The sequence below is a fragment of the Pelecanus crispus genome, chromosome 6 (genome assembly GCF_030463565.1).
Source record: "Pelecanus crispus isolate bPelCri1 chromosome 6, bPelCri1.pri, whole genome shotgun sequence".
NCBI classification, from domain to species: Eukaryota; Metazoa; Chordata; class Aves; order Pelecaniformes; family Pelecanidae; genus Pelecanus; species Pelecanus crispus.
In genome coordinates, this window is record NC_134648.1 from 49,144,564 (window position 1) to 49,164,490 (window position 19,927).

A 19,927-nucleotide genomic window follows, 5' to 3' on the forward strand; every position below is an offset into this window, starting at 1 on the left:
CCAAGATGGCGGCGGCCAGCGCGGCGCGGGCGGCGGGTCGCAGCTCCAGGAGGTTGTTTGACATCTTCGTGGCTGAGGTTCCCTGGACGGTGTCGAGCAGTGAGTTTGCGCCGCTCCGCTCCCGCCGCACCGGCGCTGGGGCTGGCGCGGGAGGAGGCGGCCCCGCCGCGTGTGCCGGCACAGGCCGTGGGGGCCGGGCCAGGGCGGCTGCGGCGGCGCGGGGGGGGGCCGGGCCCGTGTAACCAGGTGTGCGTTTCCCCCACAGAGGAGCTGAAGGAGTACTTCTCCCAGTTCGGGTCGGTGCAGAGGTGCCAGCTGCCGTTTGTGAGTACCCGCTCGCTCTCCAGGCCGCTGCTCGCGTCTTCTGGGTAAAACGGGGAAGAGCCGCCGGCTGGTGCTCGCCGGGCCCCGGCAGGGTTGGTCCTGCTGCTGGGGCCCTGCCTCGAAGCCGGCTCCCCCGCTCCCTCGGAGCTGCTTTCTGGAAGCATCTTGTACTCTAGTCAGATTTTTGGTGCTCTTGACCCTTAGTTCCTTCTCTCGGTGGGTACCACCACTTGTCTGCGAGCTGTAGGTCTCATGGAAGCTTAGTGGTTTCCATTGGCTTTGAAAGAGCTCTAGGAGGCTCATCCCTCAGACCCTGTTGATGCTGCCATTTCTGAATAATTAACCTAAAAGTGCTTTGAGCTTCTCTATCATCGTGTTACCTTTCTTCTGACAAAGAAAAAAGTGTTTATGTACCTGGTCTCACTGGCCTAAAAAACTCTAAAGGTGTGGGTATGAACCTATAGTCTTTTCCTGCTGTGGGTTCATACCCCATCCAGGGCGCGGGGCTAACACAAAACCCGCAACCTCTTCAGGATGCTCCTGAGCTGTCCGCTGTTCATGCCTCTGCCATTTAGGTTATTTATCTTCTGAGCATGTAGGTCAGGGATAATAGTATCTAGTGCAGCTTCTTAGAAATGAACAGTCAAAAAAAGGTGTTCCTTTCCCACTCTTGTCAAGGGTAAGTTGCAGGTCATTGCTGAAGGAGTAGAGGTTCTCCTGCCTGCCTGTTTCTCCATGTGAAGTAATGGTCTGTTAAATTAAGCACAGTGTGTAGTGAACTTCAGTTAGTGAGCTGATGGGTTCACTATCAGTTGAGGACTAGTTTGGAAATGGAGAAGGATAGTTTGAAACAGTCTGGTTATTTCTGAACACTGAAGCTTAGGTGTCTGCTTGCCACACTGTTCCTCAGGCCCAGGACAGAATGAGTTGCTTCGTGGCGAATGCTGGCAGCTTACCATAAACCCACCTCCATTGCTGATTAAAGCTGAATTGATGCACGTGTATATGTTTTGATTCAGTGATTATTTCAGGAGTGTTCATTAATGCTTAGAACTGCCAGAGGTACAAAAATCTGGCAGCACTGTAAGACACCCTAATTAAGACCTCACTGGGATACTGAAACCGGGCATTGTGACTACAGTACCTTGTGAAAACTTCACCTGCGTTTGGAAGTGCTGCCAGTCATGCCTGATGATCAGTGAGTTTAGTGGCAGAACTGTTCTTAACCCTGATGGGGATCAGAGTTGGGATAAAAGGCACTTCGGTACACCTGGCTTTTCTGCATTATCCTCCTCTTTATTGACAACTGTCTTTTCCGACTGGCAAATTATTCTTAAAAACAACTTTGTTTTTCTTTTCAGTGCAGTTAGTGCTTGTCACCTCGAATTGCAGCCTGCTTTCTTAGTATCTTAAGCAGCTGCTTTATCTTGCTGAATGCTTTTCAAGTACTGTGGCAGGCTTATTTTCAAATCAGGCAGCCATTTAAACATCAGTTCTGTTGTGACTGTTTAATAGCAGATAACTACTGCAGTTTGAAACAACCAGCTATGCATTATTCCAGTCTTCAACTATAACTTAAAATCTTAAATTTTTTTATCATTGCTGGACTCAAATTGAAGAGATGCAGAACAGCCTCTGCCAGGCCCCTGCATGCTGTCAATGAGAGTAAATGTCTTAAAAGTGTGAAAAAGGCTTCAGAAACAGCAAGTGTGCCGACTTCTCTGATAATTTCTGAATCCTTAAGTTGAATCTCTAGAAAGTTTTTAACAGCCTATGTGAATATTTTCTATAGTAATTGGAATTTATGTTTTTAAACTGGTGACTAGGACAAAGATACAGGCTTTCACAGACGTTATTGCTGGATTAAATTCTCGACTCCACAAGATGTTCAGAATGTGTTTCAGAAGGACTCCCACATACTTGAAGGTGCCAAGGTAATGTGCCAACTCCTTTAATGATGTAATGAGCTCTTTAGTTCTGCCTTTGGTTGGACACAGTAACATCAAAATACTGCCATACTCGTTCCAAGTGTTAGTAAGCATTTTGCCACTTAGTGTGCTTTTAATGTTTTTTTTAATGATTAACACTTTTGTTTGTTCCCCCCTCTCAACTTGGCTCGTTAGGGTCAGAGATCATATAGATACCATGGAGATCACATACCAGAGATCAAAATCTCCTGCTCTGCTAAGCTAAAGGAATATCAATACAGTAAAACTGTTCAGAAACTGCCATGCAACTAGTTGTTATTTGTTATACAGGTTTCTGCAGGTGGATTCCAACATCTAATTTGAATGTTGGGTGGCAGGGGGAAGATGACAAAGAATGTAAAGCTAAGCTCTGAACTTCAGTGAAAATCTCTTTTCTTCTGCAGCTATCATTTCTTACAGGAAAAATCAGCTGCCTACTTTCATGTGTTCAAGATAACTTTAAATCAGCTTTAGTGTAGCTTTTTTTTTTTAGTTGCTGTCTCTAACATTTAAAATGTTAGTAAAGGAAGAAATTCAACATTTTGGCAATCTTAGTGCATTAGTGTATGGTATCAAGAGACAGTGTACACCATCAGTTAAAAACCTTTGATCTAGTACCCGTACAAAGGTGTCTGTCATTGATCAGACAGAGCCAGACAACTGTATCATCTAGCTTCACTGCAGCAAATAAATAGAGCAAAGAAATAGCCATCCCACTGCTTTCCAAACATTTAGTATGCAGTGGTGTTGACAGATAAGGATAAAAGGGCAGCGAGTCAATGGCTGCCCAAAGCCATTAATAAATTAACAGGTCTCATGTCAAAATCATTAGAAACTTGCATCTACTATGTTCACTAAATAGGGGACAGTTACTAAGGGGATTTTCTTGTAGACTTACATGTGCTTCAGCTGACCTAGCTACTCAGACCTAGTAGTAGAAAGTGAAGCCATGAGCAACAAGCAGGCTGGTTTAACAGACATGATCAATTCATGTCTTTGAATAATTAATAAGAATTCTTCAATAGCTTTCTGACAACTACTTTCTCATTTTGAGATATTAAGAGATATTAAGATATAAAAATGAATTGGCAAGAGACTTCAGGGATGCAGTACGTTGATTGTGGTAAAATATTTTGCTTGACATAGTTCATACTACTGCAGAAGTCTTCATTGGTTGTGGTTACTCCAGTACTTATTCCTGAGAAGAGCTGACCTGCAAGTTACAACCGTGGTGCAAAAATGGAAGCAGAAATTGAAGAGTGATCTGCTGACTTCAGTCTTAAATTGTGACAAGCTGGCAATAGGCTGATCCCTCATAAACTGGGCTGAAAATAACTAGGATGTTATCTATATGCAACTATCAAAATAAGTGCTTGGAATAGCATAGATGAGTATTTAGTGTCAATTTCTTGGAAATAATTTTGCTGGTTTTTATTCTTAAAGCTGTAAGCTAGCCACATTCACTTAACTGCCTAGCCTGTGAGGACTATACTCTCACAGGAGGTGCAAGAGCTAAGAGGCTTCTTTATGGTGAAATAAAAAGCAGAAGGCAGGCAGTAGTTAGCTTGCTTCATTTCTTCAAAAATGCAAGCTTCTCTAGAAGCAGAATAGATGAGCACTTCTCCCACTTTGTTTAGGCTAGGTTTAGACAGTTACCTTCTATTAGTTCCACTTGAAAGCACAAGCTTTTAAGATGCATTTTGCTGATACAACTAGCAATTGCTGTGCAAATTATATTCAACTTTCCCGTCAGGAGCTTAGCATTTGTGGTTATGGCTCATGAAACTGAACCAGTTATAAACCCATCTTCTGCTTTCCATATGAATGTTTTAGAAGATCAGAAATGAAAAAATATCAAACCTTCTTGCCTAACTAATTTGAATAATTTCCATTGTTTTCAGCTCACTCTCAAACAGCAGACCCATAGAAGACGCAGTCAAAGAAAGAATCAAAGTGAGTGAGCAGTGGAAGGAGGCTTTATTTCACTAAATGTAAATAAACTAAAATAAAGACTACTGAGAAACTATGAATGAGTATTTGTTTTAAAACAGAATCCAGCTGTTTCCCCTCCTTGTTCAAATAAACTGTGTAGCCATGCTAAAGAAACACTGAATCATAAACTCCATAGCATCCATTACAGCATAAGACAGTAATTATATACAGCAGGAAAGCTTTTAACAGATGAAGTAAAAGCTTTAGCTACCTACAAAAACTAAAGCTGTAGGAAGGGGCTACATTCTTACCCTGAGATGCTGGGCAACAGGGAATCAGCAAAGTCAGAGTGCTTGCTAAAGAATAATTCCCTTCTGAAATGTTTCAAAGTGGTCTCCATTCCTCCACTCTCCAGGGGTAGCTGTCCTATGTAGAAGAATTAGTGTGTGTATATATATCTCCACACAAGAGTTGCGAACTGTTGCGTTACACCACCATCCCCCTGTACACCTCTGATAATAAAAAATGCCTTTTGCATGAAGTCCAAGCTTATAGTCCATTTCTCTACCTCTCAAGGAGCAGAGGCATTCAGTCCTTCCTCCTCTTTTTGCTCTCATGCTCATGTTCTTTAGGGCGGCTGCTATCCGATGGCCGTTTAGAACCACCGTGTTGCTTAGCTTCTTCCAGAAACTTGTCCAAACCAAATGGATCCTCCTCAAATTGAACGGGTCCATCTCTGCCCCTCCCTCTGGTGTTACGATCTGAGTTAGAAAACTCTTTGTCAGGAACAAACCTGCAGAGGAAGAGGTAATACTCAGTTGATTGTAACTTCAGAGTACTAATTAAGAATATTTCTTAACTTTATTTTCTTACCTATTAGTCTTTATTCGAGCCTCTAGATCATCACCATACATGTCCTTATCCACATTTTTACTTGGCCTGTAGATGTTTTGGGCCATATCCTTGCCACTTCTCCAAGGCTGGTCATAAACATTATAAATTTCATCCTCTCCTCCAGCAAAGCCACTGTCCATACCCTATGAAGAAGGAAGAACAGCAGCAGTAGAACACAAATGAGTGTGCAAAACTTCAGCTCATTTATTTTAACATCAGGATACACTGATGGCATCACAAGAGATACACAAGATGGTATTGTGTGATTTACTATTGATTTCAAATGAGTTCAAGCACTTCATTAGGATACGAGTTTTTCTGGGTCTGGGATTAAGTCCAGAGAACATAACACAATCATTACAAGCCTTGGTCGGGGCCACTTCTACTCTTCCAGAAAGCAACAGGAAGGATTACACACCATTCGTATTTCAGAAACACGGATCATTTCAGTCTGCTCTGCAAGTACAGCTGTCTATAATAGCCAAGTACAACCATACAGAAATGTCTATTATTCAGAATTTCTAGAAATTGTGATTTAAACTGACTGATCCAAATCACACAGAGGCTTATATAAACTGTGAAAGTAGAAGTGCCTGATTGTTCACTTTGATTCATCAGCTTTCCCTTCTGCCTGCAAGTCTTTCATTGGAGATGTGAAAAAGAATGATTGACAAACTGCAGGTCTATTCAGGGACTTTCTGAAGCCTAATGTACTTTTTCATCTCTGGAAAGTATAAAGTTCAGGGAAAATAAATGTTGCTGTTAACTATATCTTCAGAAGGATTTTTAACACAAGCAATAATGGGAATAGACTTGCTTCTCACAGCAGATTTCCCTTAGTCAGTACATTTGTACAAAAGAAGAAAACGAGGTCATTGCAGCTTGAAGGCAAAATAGCTTCTTTTCCCCCTCTCCCCACTGAGAAAAAGCACAACAAAATCACTTTAATCCAATTCTACATTCAGAATATTCCATTTTTGTTGCATCAGCTATGGATAAAGGAGATGAACAGTTTCCTAACCAGTTACATAGAGACTTCTTTCAGAGTATATCCACACCAACCACGAGAACAGGGTCCCTTTAGTATTCTAGCCATACCCACTAAGGAAGGATGAGCACGTTCTCACAGAAAGCTACACAGCTGTGAAAAGGTATTTTTACCTTGCTCTGGTTGAACAGCCTCTGGTCATACTGGATTTCGTTGGATGGCCTGGGATTGGGTACCCCTAGGGCAATAACTTCACTGATATCTCTGTTCTCATTTCTCTGCAGCTTTGACCTGAATCAAAAATTTTAAGTTTTATTAGGTCAGTAAGCCATATTTGTTGACACACTCAACTGCAACCGGATCCTATATTAGCTGCTAACAATTTGCCTCAGGAGCCAGACTGTTGCCTTTCCTTACTAGGTAACATTTAAAGTTTGTCTCCTGGCAAAGGAAACATTTGGGAAAGTTATGTTCAGCTGGGCATGACATTTAAATTTGCTTTCCACTATCTGCAATTTACATCAAGCTGACTTGGTCTAAAATGTCATCTTTATTTTTTGCAAGAACCAGTGTAATTATATTCTGAGAAGGCCAAGCAATCTAATTTTAAGATATTAGAGGTTTTAAGCCTCCAGAAACTGTTTGTGCTCAGAAGTCTCACTGGCTTGGGCAAACAAGATACTTCACCCTACACTCATAAATCTGAGCTTACTTCAAATGGACAGCTTCAAGAAACAAAGCCACTAATGATACTCTGGTCACACTGAAGTTACAGGATCCAAGTTTCAACCTTTGCTGTCAACATGTTAATTAAATCTGAATATACTGAAGTTCTGCTAAAGAAAAACCCACCTGAAACCAACAACCCCCCATTCCTCCATTAATCTGGAAAATTCTAAATTTAGAAGGGTGTACTGCAGTACTCTAACACAGCAATACCATTTCATACAATGAACGAATGGCAAATACCAGTTTCCAGTGTGAACCAGTGAATATCTCCACAAGGTAAAATTCAGGCACTCACATCGACCAAAAGGAGAAAGCCCAGTGTAACAGTTTCCCTAGTGGGGAAGCCAGTGCCAGTACAGGAATAAAGCAGCTTTCTTCTGTGACTCACCTTTTGTCAGGGGCTGCCCTGGAAAGATTTCTGTCATGCTGTCTCTCTTTGCGCCGGTCATGTCTGATTTCATCTCTTTCTCTAGCTTCGCCATCCTCTAAACAAATGCAAGATTGCTCATTACAGGCAAATATTTGAAGTTTGAATTAACTAGGCCAGAGACATTGGAACAGTGATTCAATTCAGCATCATTTTATAGAAGGGAAGTGACCCTTAGCACTATTTAAAATGTTACACTTTAAACAAACTGAACACATGGAAAGCCACAAGCAATTAATGGTCCTTGACAAGGCAGTTAAAGCAGACATATCCAACAACTGTTTTCTCAACTTTCAAGAGCTTAGAATACTTATTCATCTAGGAAGTAATATCCTAAACCACCCACAGATCATCATATGATACTTTTATCTCTAAAGTGTAAAAATATTGTTCAAACATGCAGGCATCTAAGTGCCTTGAAGAACGTTCTGTGACTCAGTATCACAGAATCACTGAGGTTGGAGGGATGTCTCTAATTCAACCTCCTGCTGAAAGCACACAAATTCCAACCAGGTTGCTCAGGCTTTGCCCACTCAGCTGGGGAAAACCTCCAAGGACAGAGATTGCCAACCTCCCTAGGCAACTTGTTCCCACTGCTTCTTGTCCTCATGGTGAAAATTCTTCTCCTTGCACGTAGTTGGAACCTCTTGCTTCAACTTTTGACCGCTGTCTCATTCTTCCACTGTGCAGCTTAGTGAAGAGCCCTGACAATCTCTTTGTCAGTATGGGAAAGCTTCCATTAGGTCCTCCCAAAGCCTACCAAGCTTCATTCTCTCAGCATCTCCTCACTGGGCAGATGCTCTAGCCCCCTGACCATTTTGGTGGCCCTCCACTGAACTCACTCCCGTTTATCGATGTCTGTCTTGTACCTGGGGGCCCATGTCAATTCGGACTCCCAGGACCTTTTCAACAGAGTGGCACTCCAGCCAGCCAGTCCCCAGCCTGTTGAGAAGAGGTTAGTCCATCCCAGCTGCAGGATTTGGCATTATATGACCATATCCTTCACCTTTTACGAGAGATCGTAACTGCTCTGCAAGTTCAGCATCTCGATCTTTGAAATGTCATTTCATCATTATCACAATGGTTACGATTTAGTTATGTTAGCAGCTTTTGGGCCTAGTGGCCAACAGAACTACAGTTCTGCAAGACCAGTTATAACAACGCAAGAGACAGAATATTGCATTTACCATCTTTGAAAACTTAAGGATGGTTTAGTTCTTGTAAACAAAGTTACTCTTCATCTGCAACAAGCCTTTTCTAAAAAAAAATAATTAGATTAAAACAGTCCATGAAAGCCATTACTTGTACTGATCCATTAACGACTCTGAAATTCTCCGCAATGTCCTAAACCTGTATACACTGACATACTGCTGTGAGGTTCAAATTCAGATCCCATCAAACCAGCCAGTGAATTAACCAAATTCACTGGCTGATCAAGTAAAGACATGAAGAATAAACGTCATGCTCAGAAATTACAGTTGATATTTAGGTATTACAAGTTCTCGGGTTATTTCTCCAAACCCACACTTCGGAGAATGCTTAAAAAAACCAACCAAACCAACCAACCACCAAAACGCAAACATATCATCTTAGTAAGAAAGAAATGTACCTTTTTCAACATGGGTTTTGATCCCTGCTCTTCTCTCCCTGGCTTTCTGAGCCATTTCTCGGAGTTTCTCCTCATGTTTCTCCTTTTCTTTCTGAGCCATCTTCCTCTCCACCTGGGCACGCATCTCTACAGCCTCACGAGCCTGCACACATTAAGACATAGTTAAAATGGCACAAAGATAGCACCTGGGAGGCAAGCAGATCTTTTGTCATGGAGTTATCCAGTAAAGATGGTAGGAAAGTTCAAAGCCAGACAGCTTAGAGATGAGTTGGAGATGAGAAACAAGACCCATGACCTCCAATAATTTAACCCACACCAAGCCACTGATTCAAAGATATTGGAGATAAGTCCTTATGTCTTGTGTTAGCCAAGAAGCAGGACAAATCAAAAAGCCACAGCTTATTCACAGTTGATTTTCCCAAGAAATTAAACATACAAAGAAGGTAAAACCACGTGGAATAAAACAGTTTAAACAACCACCTGACCTTTCTGTCAGCTATATAGAGAGCCTCAGCAAGCTTGGCAAAATTTTCATTAATATGAACAGTCTGCAATCCTCTGCCATCTGCAGCCAGACGCTTGTCTAATGGAATGGTGTAACCCTATAGTGGAAACAGAGAGGCAGTTAATCACAGCAACTAACATTATTTGTAATAACAAACATGATTACATTCATTGTGTAAGAAAAACACACAGACAAAACTCACATCCCATCATTAAAATGCCTCGATGGACCTCCCTTACACATATTTCGAATTCATACCAGGTAATACTAAGCTCTCCTCCATTTCCACCCCTCCCAAATCTGAATCACAATTTCCCCTCAAGTTACATCTTAGTATGAATGACAGTTTTTGATCGATAAGGTCCACTCTTTGCTTTGTGTTAAGAACTACAGATAATAGCTTTCCCAGTCTCTAAGCTGTTTTACTATTTGTGCTTAAAAATTTTTTTCCCTAAACTGTTTTTATACCTGTTAAGGTTAGCTGATTTAAACTGAGAAAGGGGGAAGGCTGCCAGCAAAAGCAAGAGACACTAAATGCCAATTTTTGCCTTCAAAAGCTGAAACCTGAAAGTATTCATAGATGATATTTTAAGATTTTTAGAGAGCTCTACAAATTTTTGCTTTGGTTTTAGCATCTGTAACCTAAAATTTGATCTACTAATTAGTGTCAGTCCCAGTTATACATCTGTGTTGGGGTAGAGAAAAAAAAAAACCCAACATGCAACCATGCAGCTTTTCCTTCCTCTATTTGAAAAGGCTACCTCATAACAATGGCTTGGCAAGTTTGAGAATTATTAGACCAGTTACTGCAGCAAATTATAAATTCTCCCTTCTCTCTCTTACCGGATGATAAAAATCAAAGAGACAGGACATACCTACTCAAACAAGAAATAAAAATAGCTAAGCTAACCAGTGCTGAAAATTAATTCATGAAAGAATGCAGCAAGGAGAACTTTCAAGAAATTTGGACTGCAGTGTTAAAAAGAAACATCCTTGGTTCTCTATGAATTACCCTCCCCTTTTTCCGTTTAGACGGCTTTACTTTGTGCACTCCAGAGATTTTGGTTTCAGACTCCACATACTGCACTATTATGGGGATTTTAACTAATGCCATTTTTTTTTTGTCTCAAAATGCATAATCTCTGCCATGCAATAACACATTCTCTCTCAGTTCTATACTCCTGTCAATTTGACAACCCTGATATGACAAACAGAAAAACTGAGCTGTACAATCGTTATGTTCTCCATACTGGAAGCAGCCAGTTTACCTAACTCTAGAGGTTTAAAACAAGTATTATTCAAGCTTAAATCATTCACAGAAGTCCCCCAGCAGGGTGCAACATTAGAAAGGTGAATTTATGACAACTTAATTACCTTTGCATTTTTCCAGTTTGAAATGCATGGAGGAATTTTCCACTCCTGCTGCTCTTTCACAGTCATCTGATTTAAGAGAGGAAGCAAAGTCATCTTTAGATTTATAGCAAAAGGAAATACTGGTTTCTTTCTTGAAGGCAACTATGAAACTATTGAAATAAATTAGAGTACAAAGTTCAGGACACTGTTACAAAAAACTCAACCATTCCTACCAGCAGCAAGATGTTCATTTCTGCACTGTACCTTTCCCAACACTGAATGAAGTCATGACAGCTTTTCAGCCATACTCTCCATCACACAGACCAGAACTCACAGCCAGCTTGTTACCATTTGCACATTTAATGACAGTTCATGTTGTAGGAAACTGATGAACCACCACCACACTCATCTCTCCGAAGGAAGCTAATCCTTAATAACACAAGTTAGTGTTATTAAGCATTAGCTTAATAGTATTGTCTAAAAGCAGCATCAGTGTATCAAGGCTAAAGCCTCAGTCAACTCATCCATGCCATGGAAAACTCCAGCAATGCAGCTCTGCATAAAATATATGAGAAATCTACTCAATCTCTGACAAGGTACATAGGAAGAGAGCTACTTTCAGAACTGCCAAAAAAAAAACCCCAAAAGACTGCACCGGGCAGCTTATCACTTAATATCACATCAAAAGAATAAAGAGAAGGTGCACAGAAATGAACTAGATCAAAGTAGAATTTGTGAACCCATCTAGAACTCAAAACTGAGAACAGTTATGGCATTTCATACCTTTCTACTAGGAGAGTGCATTACAGGTGCTGGAGGAGAAGGTGGTCCACGTGGAATCTTCTTGTTAATTCTGAACAATTAAGAAAAAAAATACAATCAGCATGTTGTATATGGAAATACACTATAGAATATTCTATTTGCCATGAAGAAGTTTTGAATAGTTACTTGAATCTTGGAGGCTCCATAGGGTCCTTCTGCATTTCCACCATCCGAATAACTCTCTGTTTTGCTCCAGAGTTGAAGGCAACACCTTGCTGGGATGGCGTGTACCTGAATAAAACAAAGCTCTTAGTTCTCTGCTTGCAGCTAGATATTCCTTTCCCACCTCCATTTTCACTCCGATCACTGCTCTAGCTGCATTTTCATTTTATCCACACTAGTTTAAGACTTTTCCACTGTGAACACCAGGAGCAGGTCACTGCGCAGAGGATACTGGACTGAATGCAAAGAATCAACTACACCAGAGAGAATGTATCTTCCCAGGGCTATATTCTCCTGTTTCAACCTAGATTCCAAAGTAGAAGAAACAAACTAACAGAGTACGCAGAGCATGTCACAATACTCTCTACCTATGTCTGTGAATCCCTGGTGACTACTTACTGGTTATTAAAAACCTTTTCACATACCTTTTTTTCAGAATTCACCTCAGGCCAAGTCTAACCTTGCCATGGAATCTTTCTGTGTTTGCAGCAGAAAATCATCATAAATGAGTATCAGCCTCCTAGTAATTCCTATTCTTTCCAGTTCTTCATTTTATGTAAGGGAAGAACCTTGTTACATACCTTGTCTTGGGTTGAAAATCCCAGTGAAGACTTTTTTTCCAGGGCAGCATCATTCATAGTGCTCCCTGACAAATCCACATTCTGTTGCTAAAACAGTAACCCCTCCACAACATGCCACAACTCATGACATGTTAAGACATATTTCAACACACTTCGAACTAGATTATCATTAGTGGGTTAATTCAAAATACATAAGCCAGTTTTATATTACTTCCAGAAGAACAGAATTCAAGAGGAATTTCTGTTCTCAGAAATTCAAGGAATATCCTAATTTTAATCAATTTTATATATAACAACATCTTAGACACACACCAGCATTACATACCGAATGTACTGTGCAGGAGCTAGTTTGTCAGCTGCTCGAACTGGCATCGCTGCTGCAACTTTTTGGGAGACCGATTTCTCCAAGGCTGCTCTTGTCTTCTCTGTTATCTAAACACAAAAGTACCACAGAATGCATCTCATCACACATGCAAGACATACAACGTACCTCTGATAACTAGGCACATCAGTGCATGTAATACCTCTCTAATTGCCTCCTCGTCCGGTCTTTGCAGTTCAGGATCATCCACATTCATGACCTCTTTTGGCACAAGATCTGTGTATTTGCTGTAAATAACCTGAAAGACATTATATTTTATTAGTGCTGGTGAACAGAATCATAGAATCGTTTAGGTTGGAAAAGACCTTTAAGATCATCAAGTCCAACCACAAACCTAACACCGCCAAGTCCACCACTAAACCATGTCCCTAAGCACCACATCTACACGTCTTTTAAATACCTCCAGGCATGGCAACTCAACCACTTCCCTGGGCAGCTGGTTCCAATGCTTGATAACCCTTTTGGTAAAGAAATTTTTCCTAATATCCAATCTAAACCTCCCCTGGCACAACTTGAGGCCATTTCCTATCATCCTATTCTTCTCGACATATTCTTCAATGACTCCCACAGAACAAGAATATACTCTAGACCCCATTTTACAGATGGAATAATTAAAGAAAAGAAGCACAGGAGCCATTTACTGCTTCTCATCCTTCACTCCTAAAATTTTAATCCTTCCAATTAGTATCAGTAATATCCTAGCTTCTCAGATGCTGAATGAATGCATCTGAAGAGCAGTGTTCCTCTAAGGTAATTAACTCTAAGTGCCTTGCTGCATGAAGAACAAAGTATGCTGAAAGAGCTCAGAGTATCCCAGAAGACAAAGAAGAAAATGAAACCGAAGAGGTGCTCCAAAAATGACAGTACACTGAGGTACAAATGAGCTACATGAACTAGTTAAACCCTAAAATATTGCATGCAAGTGGCAAGCTGCATTAATGTGGAAGAAATCCATAATTTGGATTAAATTAGCCTGAAAGTAGCAAAATTTTTGTCTCCATCAAAAACTCAATACACTTGCATGTTCTAATTGGAGTCCTTTTTTGAGGTGATATAGACAGGCAGATAAAGATGTTGGCACTGTCTTGTTTTTCTAGATATTTACCTTATTTTAACAGTAACGTTGAGACATTTTATTAATCTAATATAAAGAGGAGACTGGGACTGTTTGATATTGTAGTATGCATGTTCGCTACCATTTTTCATCTGTGAAATTTAAAAGGAATCATCAGCCTATGTTTCAGATATTTCATTTTGATTGCTACTGAAAAGCAGAATCTCCTTCTAGGCAGAAACAAAATGCTCAATTTTTGGTACAGCTAGATGATTCCTGGTGCAGCCTTAGCAGGCAGCAATTAGAAATCTGCATGCCACTGCCATCAGAAAGACAACAATCTTACCTAACTAGTTGTGTAAGATGCTGTAGCTCATGGTAGGATTTAGACAGCAATCACATTCAGAGTTTCACAAGACACCTGATAGACGCAAGCATCTTGACAGAAATTTCTTAATTTGCAACAGATAAGTCCCTCCCCTCAACATATTTTATTCTATATATCCAGAGCAGCCCTGTACAGTGCTCATCAATCCTATGTGTAAATTGAGCACTGCAGAATGAATTCCTTCCTTGTCAAAGAATGGTTTCTCCATATGAAGCACATAATATTTTAGAAGTCATTACAATTACCTGGTTGGAAGCCTGGCACACACACCAGAGAAAAAAATTGGTGATAAGCTCTCAAACCAAGCTCTACCACAAAGGTAAATACATTATGAGTAATGAATACTTTTGATTATTTTAGTTATACTCACGTTCTCTTGTCCTGTTCCAGGACAAGTGTCTTGTGACAGAAGTTCCTTCAACAATGGAACTACTCTCTCTTGTGAATGTTTCAACTGAATTCAATCTCACAATCTTGAGAAAAAACTGTAGGTAAGATTTGCATCCTTTTTTTCTCCTTTAACATCTAAGCTACAGCCTTGGGCCACTAAGAAGAAATCCAACTCCTGCATAGTCTAATCATCCTTGCCAGAAAATAGTAATGGACCTAATAGTTCCACTCCTTGATTTCACTCTCTCTTCTGTCTTAATAAAAACACAGGAAGCAATTATATGTCCTTATTTTCCTAGTAAGAGGACAGAGCATCAGTCTCACCAAAATATATTACTGATGCATTATTTTAGCCTGGCTTTTAGTCATGTGAGTAGAGAAAGTATTGGAAGAATCCATAGCAGCACAAGAGCTAACCATACAGCTAATGCTGGAAATCCTTCATCTGGACAACCAGATGGAACTCCATCCTTGGATCCATTAAGGTCATGTATTCAGGTTCATCAACATTATCTAGCATTTCGTGTCTAGCAGACTTTCTGCCAGCCCCAAACAGGAGGCATGTCAAACTACCCCATTTATGTCAGCATTTTTCAAGGAAAATTCTCTGAAGCAATGTTTTTTAAAATATGTAAGGGAACAGATGCAAGAGAGATGAACCATTGCAATAGTAGAAACTGCTGACAAGCCACCTAGATATAGGATCTAGGTGATGGAACTGCTGCCTCTACAAGAGGGTAGAATACTGAATTTAACTTCAAAAAACCCATAAACTGTAGCAAAAGCAAAATTTGCTTCTTAACTCAGACCAAACAAGTAGCTTATTGGATAGGATCAGAAACTCCATCTCGTTTCTGGCAGGCTGCTAAGTATCTATTTCTCTTAGCTCTAAATATCAAGATTGAAGAAGTATTTGAATTATGACTGCAGCTCTCAGGATAATGAAACTTCTGTATGTAATCCTACTGACTCCGTACTATCAAAAGTTCACTCTTACAGAAAATATTCCACATTAATCAACTCAACACAGATCACTGAAGAACTGCTCCCCATGACACCTCCGCTAATACTTTCTCTCTCCCACAAAACAAATCAAGCAACAGTAGCGAAATAGTTTTAAATATCTAATTTTCCCCTCAGTTTTACCCACCCTTGAACCACAATATGTAATTTGTAGCCTCAGCATTTATATCCAGCTGGATGCAATCAGAATCAAGCTGATCCAAAAGGCAGAGCTTAGTGTTAGAAAACCCCAATTCCAGTTCTACAGAGTCGAGTTTTGGAAAAGCCACTCATTGCTACCATGCTGGTAAGTATGGCCACAAAATGAGAATATTACTGCTTCTTTATAGATGCCATATGGAAAGTTAATGAATGCTGGTACAGATCTTCATGAATCAAGTATGACAAATGTTTACAGCTTAAATTTAACTTTACCTGTTCTAAGTATTTTCCTAACTCTGAACCAAATAAGGCACAGTGAAAGACTAGTCATTTTTGCCTAAAGCCTACTATCATTTCTAGTTCTTTTTCAAATATACTTAGCTCCCTATCTGAACAGTTCTATTATATGAACATTAAATCTGATTCCACAGGTAAAGATGTATTTAACAAGTCATAAAAATTAGGGTTGAACTATTTTTTTTTCTTATTTGCCCTGCAGCTTCCCCAAAATCAGTACAATTACTAACGCTTGTCTACTTATCTGCTCCAAATTATTTTTTATGCTTTGGGATAAGTCAAATTTCTATTTAGTATCAAGTATCAAATATTTAGTATCACAAAATTCTGTAAGTGTAATTAATATTTTGGTACCTTCCTCTTGACAAATAATTAAAGATACTGCATGAAGTTTGATGGAACCCCAATGAAAGTCCCCTCAGTAAAAATACTGCCACTGCTGTTGTTTCTGTTTAGTCTGACTATTTTCTACCACATGGGCAGAAACCTAGTCCTAACCCTTTCTATAGACTGAAATGAGGCTGCCTGTGATCAGGCCGGTTTTCAGCTTCTTGCCTTCACTGGAAAGCTCTCTAATGAAAGCTGCTAAGCTATCAGGTAAGTTTTGTGTAGGGACTCTCACCATTTTTGCCTTACCTTTTAATTACTTAACAGAGAAGATCACATAGTGACCCTGGTCAAAATGCCCATGTCTGTCTGACTTTAAGAAAACAGGACTGTACCTCAAGGAGGCAATCCATTTGTCTAATGCCAGACCAATCAGTTTAAGTGTATGCAATGTGTACATACAACTTGCCCAGGTATACATGCCAGTCTACATATTCAAAGAAATATTACCTTGTCCTTTGATTGTCCTTGTCGAGCAATTGCATCGTATTTTATTTTTCCTTCTGCATCCACCTGCACAGCCAACGCATTGGACATTTTCTTCTTTCGGCCCATATCCAATGGATATTGGGCCACATGAATTTCCGGGAAAGCACCCCCATCTCCAAAATCCTACACAAAAGAAAAAGTAGTGAATGACTGAAACACAAAATGATGGTATAACATTTGCATGGGTGGGAAATGGAATGGAAGAATAAATTGGTTTTAACAAAATGAAACATTACCAGAATGCTTTAGTAACTTTATTATTTTAGCTGGTAAGAGAGCAATGGACTACAGAACTTAAAGTTACTGAAAGAAAAGACATTGAAGTGCATAGACATCTTGTAGTAATTATTTCCTGCACAGAGTCTTCCACTGGATGCCCAACATTTAACAACAAGTTACAGAATCAGTGTTGAAGTATCAGGCAGAACAGAAGTCAGTCAGTCCTCAAAATTTTTTGCATAACTTTTGATCTATTGAGAACAGATTTTGTTTTTTCAATTATGGCATTCCAGGATCACAGGACGAAGGTTATACTTTGGAAACGTTTATTGCTCTTCAAGAATCTGCATTTGTTTATGAGGCAGAAAGGAGTCCTTAACACTCTTTTTGAGATGTGTATCACTTTGTGGCCCCAGTGATGCTGAAAACTCTTTGAAAACCTTCACCTGACTTCTTAAGAAATTATTTTGCTAACACTTAAAAAGAATAAGCACTAAAATATTAAATTTAGTAATCGACAGCATAGGGAGGCAACTGAAACAAAGATCTGGTTTTTAACATCATAGGCTTTACTAAATACTGAACCTACATAAAAATGTTTTACTTTAGGGAACTGCCAGAACTACTATTTGAAGTCACCTTATCTAGCACTCATGCATCACCATGGTAGCATTGGATTCATCTTTGCAAAAACGGGGCTCAAACATAAATGAGGGCAAGGCATTTAGCAATGTTAGCAACTCGTGAAAGGATGGCATTTGGGGACAGTGCAGGATCACACATGAAATATTGTATCAAAACCTGAGTAGCATGCCTTGTCCCAAGAGCACTGGCTTCTGACTCATCAGAGCAGGTCTCACATATTATTGTCAAGTACCACATCAAAATCTGCAAGGTTTTGTGGCTCAGTGAGAAATTGTACTAAAATGATTTTGTAATCAGAGCTATACATCTGTATTTTCCTTCTACCTTTTAACATGTCCAGTTGAAATGATGTTAAACTGGCAAGGATTACAGCTAAATACACACAACATTGTCCAGAACCCTTTTGCCAGTAACATACTTAAACAATGAATATCTGACAAATATTTAAGTTTCCTTCCAACTCTAACAATTTCCTCCCCAACTAGCAACTATCTTTTGTTACACTAAGAACAGAACACACATGAGTATTCCGTTCTCTGATACATACGTGTTCACTTATTCCAGCTATAATCTGGAACATGTATTTAACACATAATGACAGAGGAACAATACAGATGTCTTTCTCAGAGCATCCTTACCTTCACAGAAAGGACCACAGACCTATTTCCATATTATAACATAACAATCTCTGAAGGGAAGAAACCTCGTGACATCCTGGTTACCATCAAATGTTTTAAGTAGTCTGGTGAACTAGAACAATTTCCCCCAACCCAAAGATATACCCAACTGTCTGGATGGAAATTCTGCATGTGGTAAGGCTTTGCACAATTTTGTGCTACACTCAAGATGCTCAGAGTTTATTCCTACTCCAGAAAATACACTTCCCCCCCAATTAGCAGACACACTACTATGGTGTGAATTTAAATACCTACCTCTAGCACTCGTGGTATCCATCCTTTCCGGTAACCGTATGGGGGAGGTTCCCTTCGTGATGAGACTAGAGCAGTCTGCCTAGATCTTTGAGCTCTTGCTCTTTCTTCTAGTTCTAGCTGGTCTTGGGACAGCTGGGTTGGAGCTGGTAAAAAACTGCACATCCATAGATAGCCATAAAAAAAAAAAAAAAAAAGACAGACACATAAAAAGTTAATTCTGATAATTTCATTCACTGACACTCAACTATGCTTGAGCCTACTACCAAATTGTTACTTTCTCTACAATCACTCCATACAGATTGAGAAACAATTTATGGTATTTGAGTATTGTGTTCATAAACAAGATGGCAGTAACTTCTGGGATTATAGGGTAAAAAGCAATGTGTGCTCTCCCTGTAAAATCCCTACAAAATCCAATGCTAAATTCATCCACATTCACATCTTGCTTGGACGGGAGTATGTGACAATACCCATCTCTCCAACAGGAATGTCGCACACCGCTGTGTGTTCTTTCCACCACTATGGAGCAGAAAAAGAAAATATTCCCTTGGTCCCAACGACTCCCCCTTCCTTTCTCTCAAGCCAAACGTCCACAAAAAGATCTGTCAACAAGCTCCCCCCTTAACGCCAGACACCTCCCGGCCAAAGCCAATTAATCGAAACACAATTTCTTGACTTCCCATTTTTCATCTCGTCTAGACTACGAGGCCCTCTTACGCATTTTTTAAGGAAGCGTCCACCTCCTAGAAAGTCGGCATTCCAGGGCAGACCACCGAAGCTGCACTCCTGAACCTTGCGAGAGGCGCAGCAGCTTGTAACAAAGACCTCTCGCCCTCGCTCACGGCAAAGGCACCCCGACAACACCCCACGGATGCGATCACCTCCAGCCGAGGCGGAGGGCCTCCTTCTTCCCGCAGAAAAGACGCGAGGGAGGCAGAGCCCCGAACCGGAGACAGTGCCGAGCACCCCCTCCCACCAGGGCAGGACCAAGCGGGGCAGGGCAGCTCCCCCAGCCCCGACCCGGCCCTCGCCACCCTCCCCCCGGCCGCAGCCCGGCCTCCTCACCGGCCGGCGGGCCCACCGCCCAGGAGAGGCCGCGGCCCTGCAGCGCGCTCCCGAGCGCGGCCTCTCCCGTCGGCCGGAGCCTCGCACAGCGGCTGGGAAGCCGCAGGCAGGCCGAGGAGAAGCAGTCACCCGAGCTGGGCCGGACGGAGCCAGCCAGACCCACCTGGTGAGCGCCATCTTGCCGCCTCCGTCGTCTTCTCGGGAGCCAGGCCGCGGGGGGAA

The 19,927-nt window shown here is 40.8% G+C and overlaps 2 protein-coding genes across 2 annotated transcripts; one reads left to right on the forward strand and one right to left on the reverse strand.

Moving 5' to 3' along the window:
- The first annotated feature begins 5 nt into the window (after positions 1-5).
- On the forward strand, positions 6-4,840 carry SLIRP (SRA stem-loop interacting RNA binding protein). The gene is made up of 4 exons (XM_075711900.1): positions 6-99; positions 266-324; positions 2,151-2,258; positions 4,193-4,840. Exons 1-4 carry the CDS (start codon positions 6-8, stop codon positions 4,250-4,252), a joined length of 321 nt encoding a protein of 106 aa, XP_075568015.1. The 3' UTR covers positions 4,253-4,840.
- SNW1 (SNW domain containing 1) lies at positions 4,250-19,927 on the reverse strand. Its single transcript, XM_075711888.1, has 14 exons — positions 19,869-19,927; positions 18,641-18,794; positions 16,806-16,967; positions 12,818-12,913; positions 12,619-12,725; positions 11,677-11,781; positions 11,512-11,581; positions 10,750-10,815; positions 9,356-9,472; positions 8,871-9,012; positions 7,223-7,319; positions 6,279-6,396; positions 5,097-5,260; positions 4,250-5,016 (listed from the first exon to the last, which is right to left on the reverse strand). The coding sequence occupies exons 1-14, from the start codon at positions 19,880-19,882 to the stop codon at positions 4,812-4,814; spliced, it is 1,617 nt and encodes a 538-aa protein (XP_075568003.1). The 5' UTR covers positions 19,883-19,927; the 3' UTR covers positions 4,250-4,811.

What these genes read in the sequence shown, in the direction of transcription:
- SLIRP (XM_075711900.1), top strand. Translation starts at nt 6, where the DNA reads ATGGCGGCGGCCAGCGCGGCGCGGGCGGCGGGTCGCAGCTCCAGGAGG. An exon ending in TCCCTGGACGGTGTCGAGCA is followed by an intron (nt 100 to 265) that starts GTGAGTTTGCGC and finishes TTTCCCCCACAG; the next exon opens with AGGAGCTGAAGGAGTACTTC. An exon ending in ACATACTTGAAGGTGCCAAG is followed by an intron (nt 2,259 to 4,192) that starts GTAATGTGCCAA and finishes CATTGTTTTCAG; the next exon opens with CTCACTCTCAAACAGCAGAC.
- SNW1 (XM_075711888.1), bottom strand. An exon ending in ACGAGGAGGCAATTAGAGAG is followed by an intron (nt 12,726 to 12,817) that starts GTATTACATGCA and finishes TTTTGTGTTTAG; the next exon opens with ATAACAGAGAAGACAAGAGC. An exon ending in ATGGAGCCTCCAAGATTCAA is followed by an intron (nt 11,582 to 11,676) that starts GTAACTATTCAA and finishes TTAATTGTTCAG; the next exon opens with AATTAACAAGAAGATTCCAC.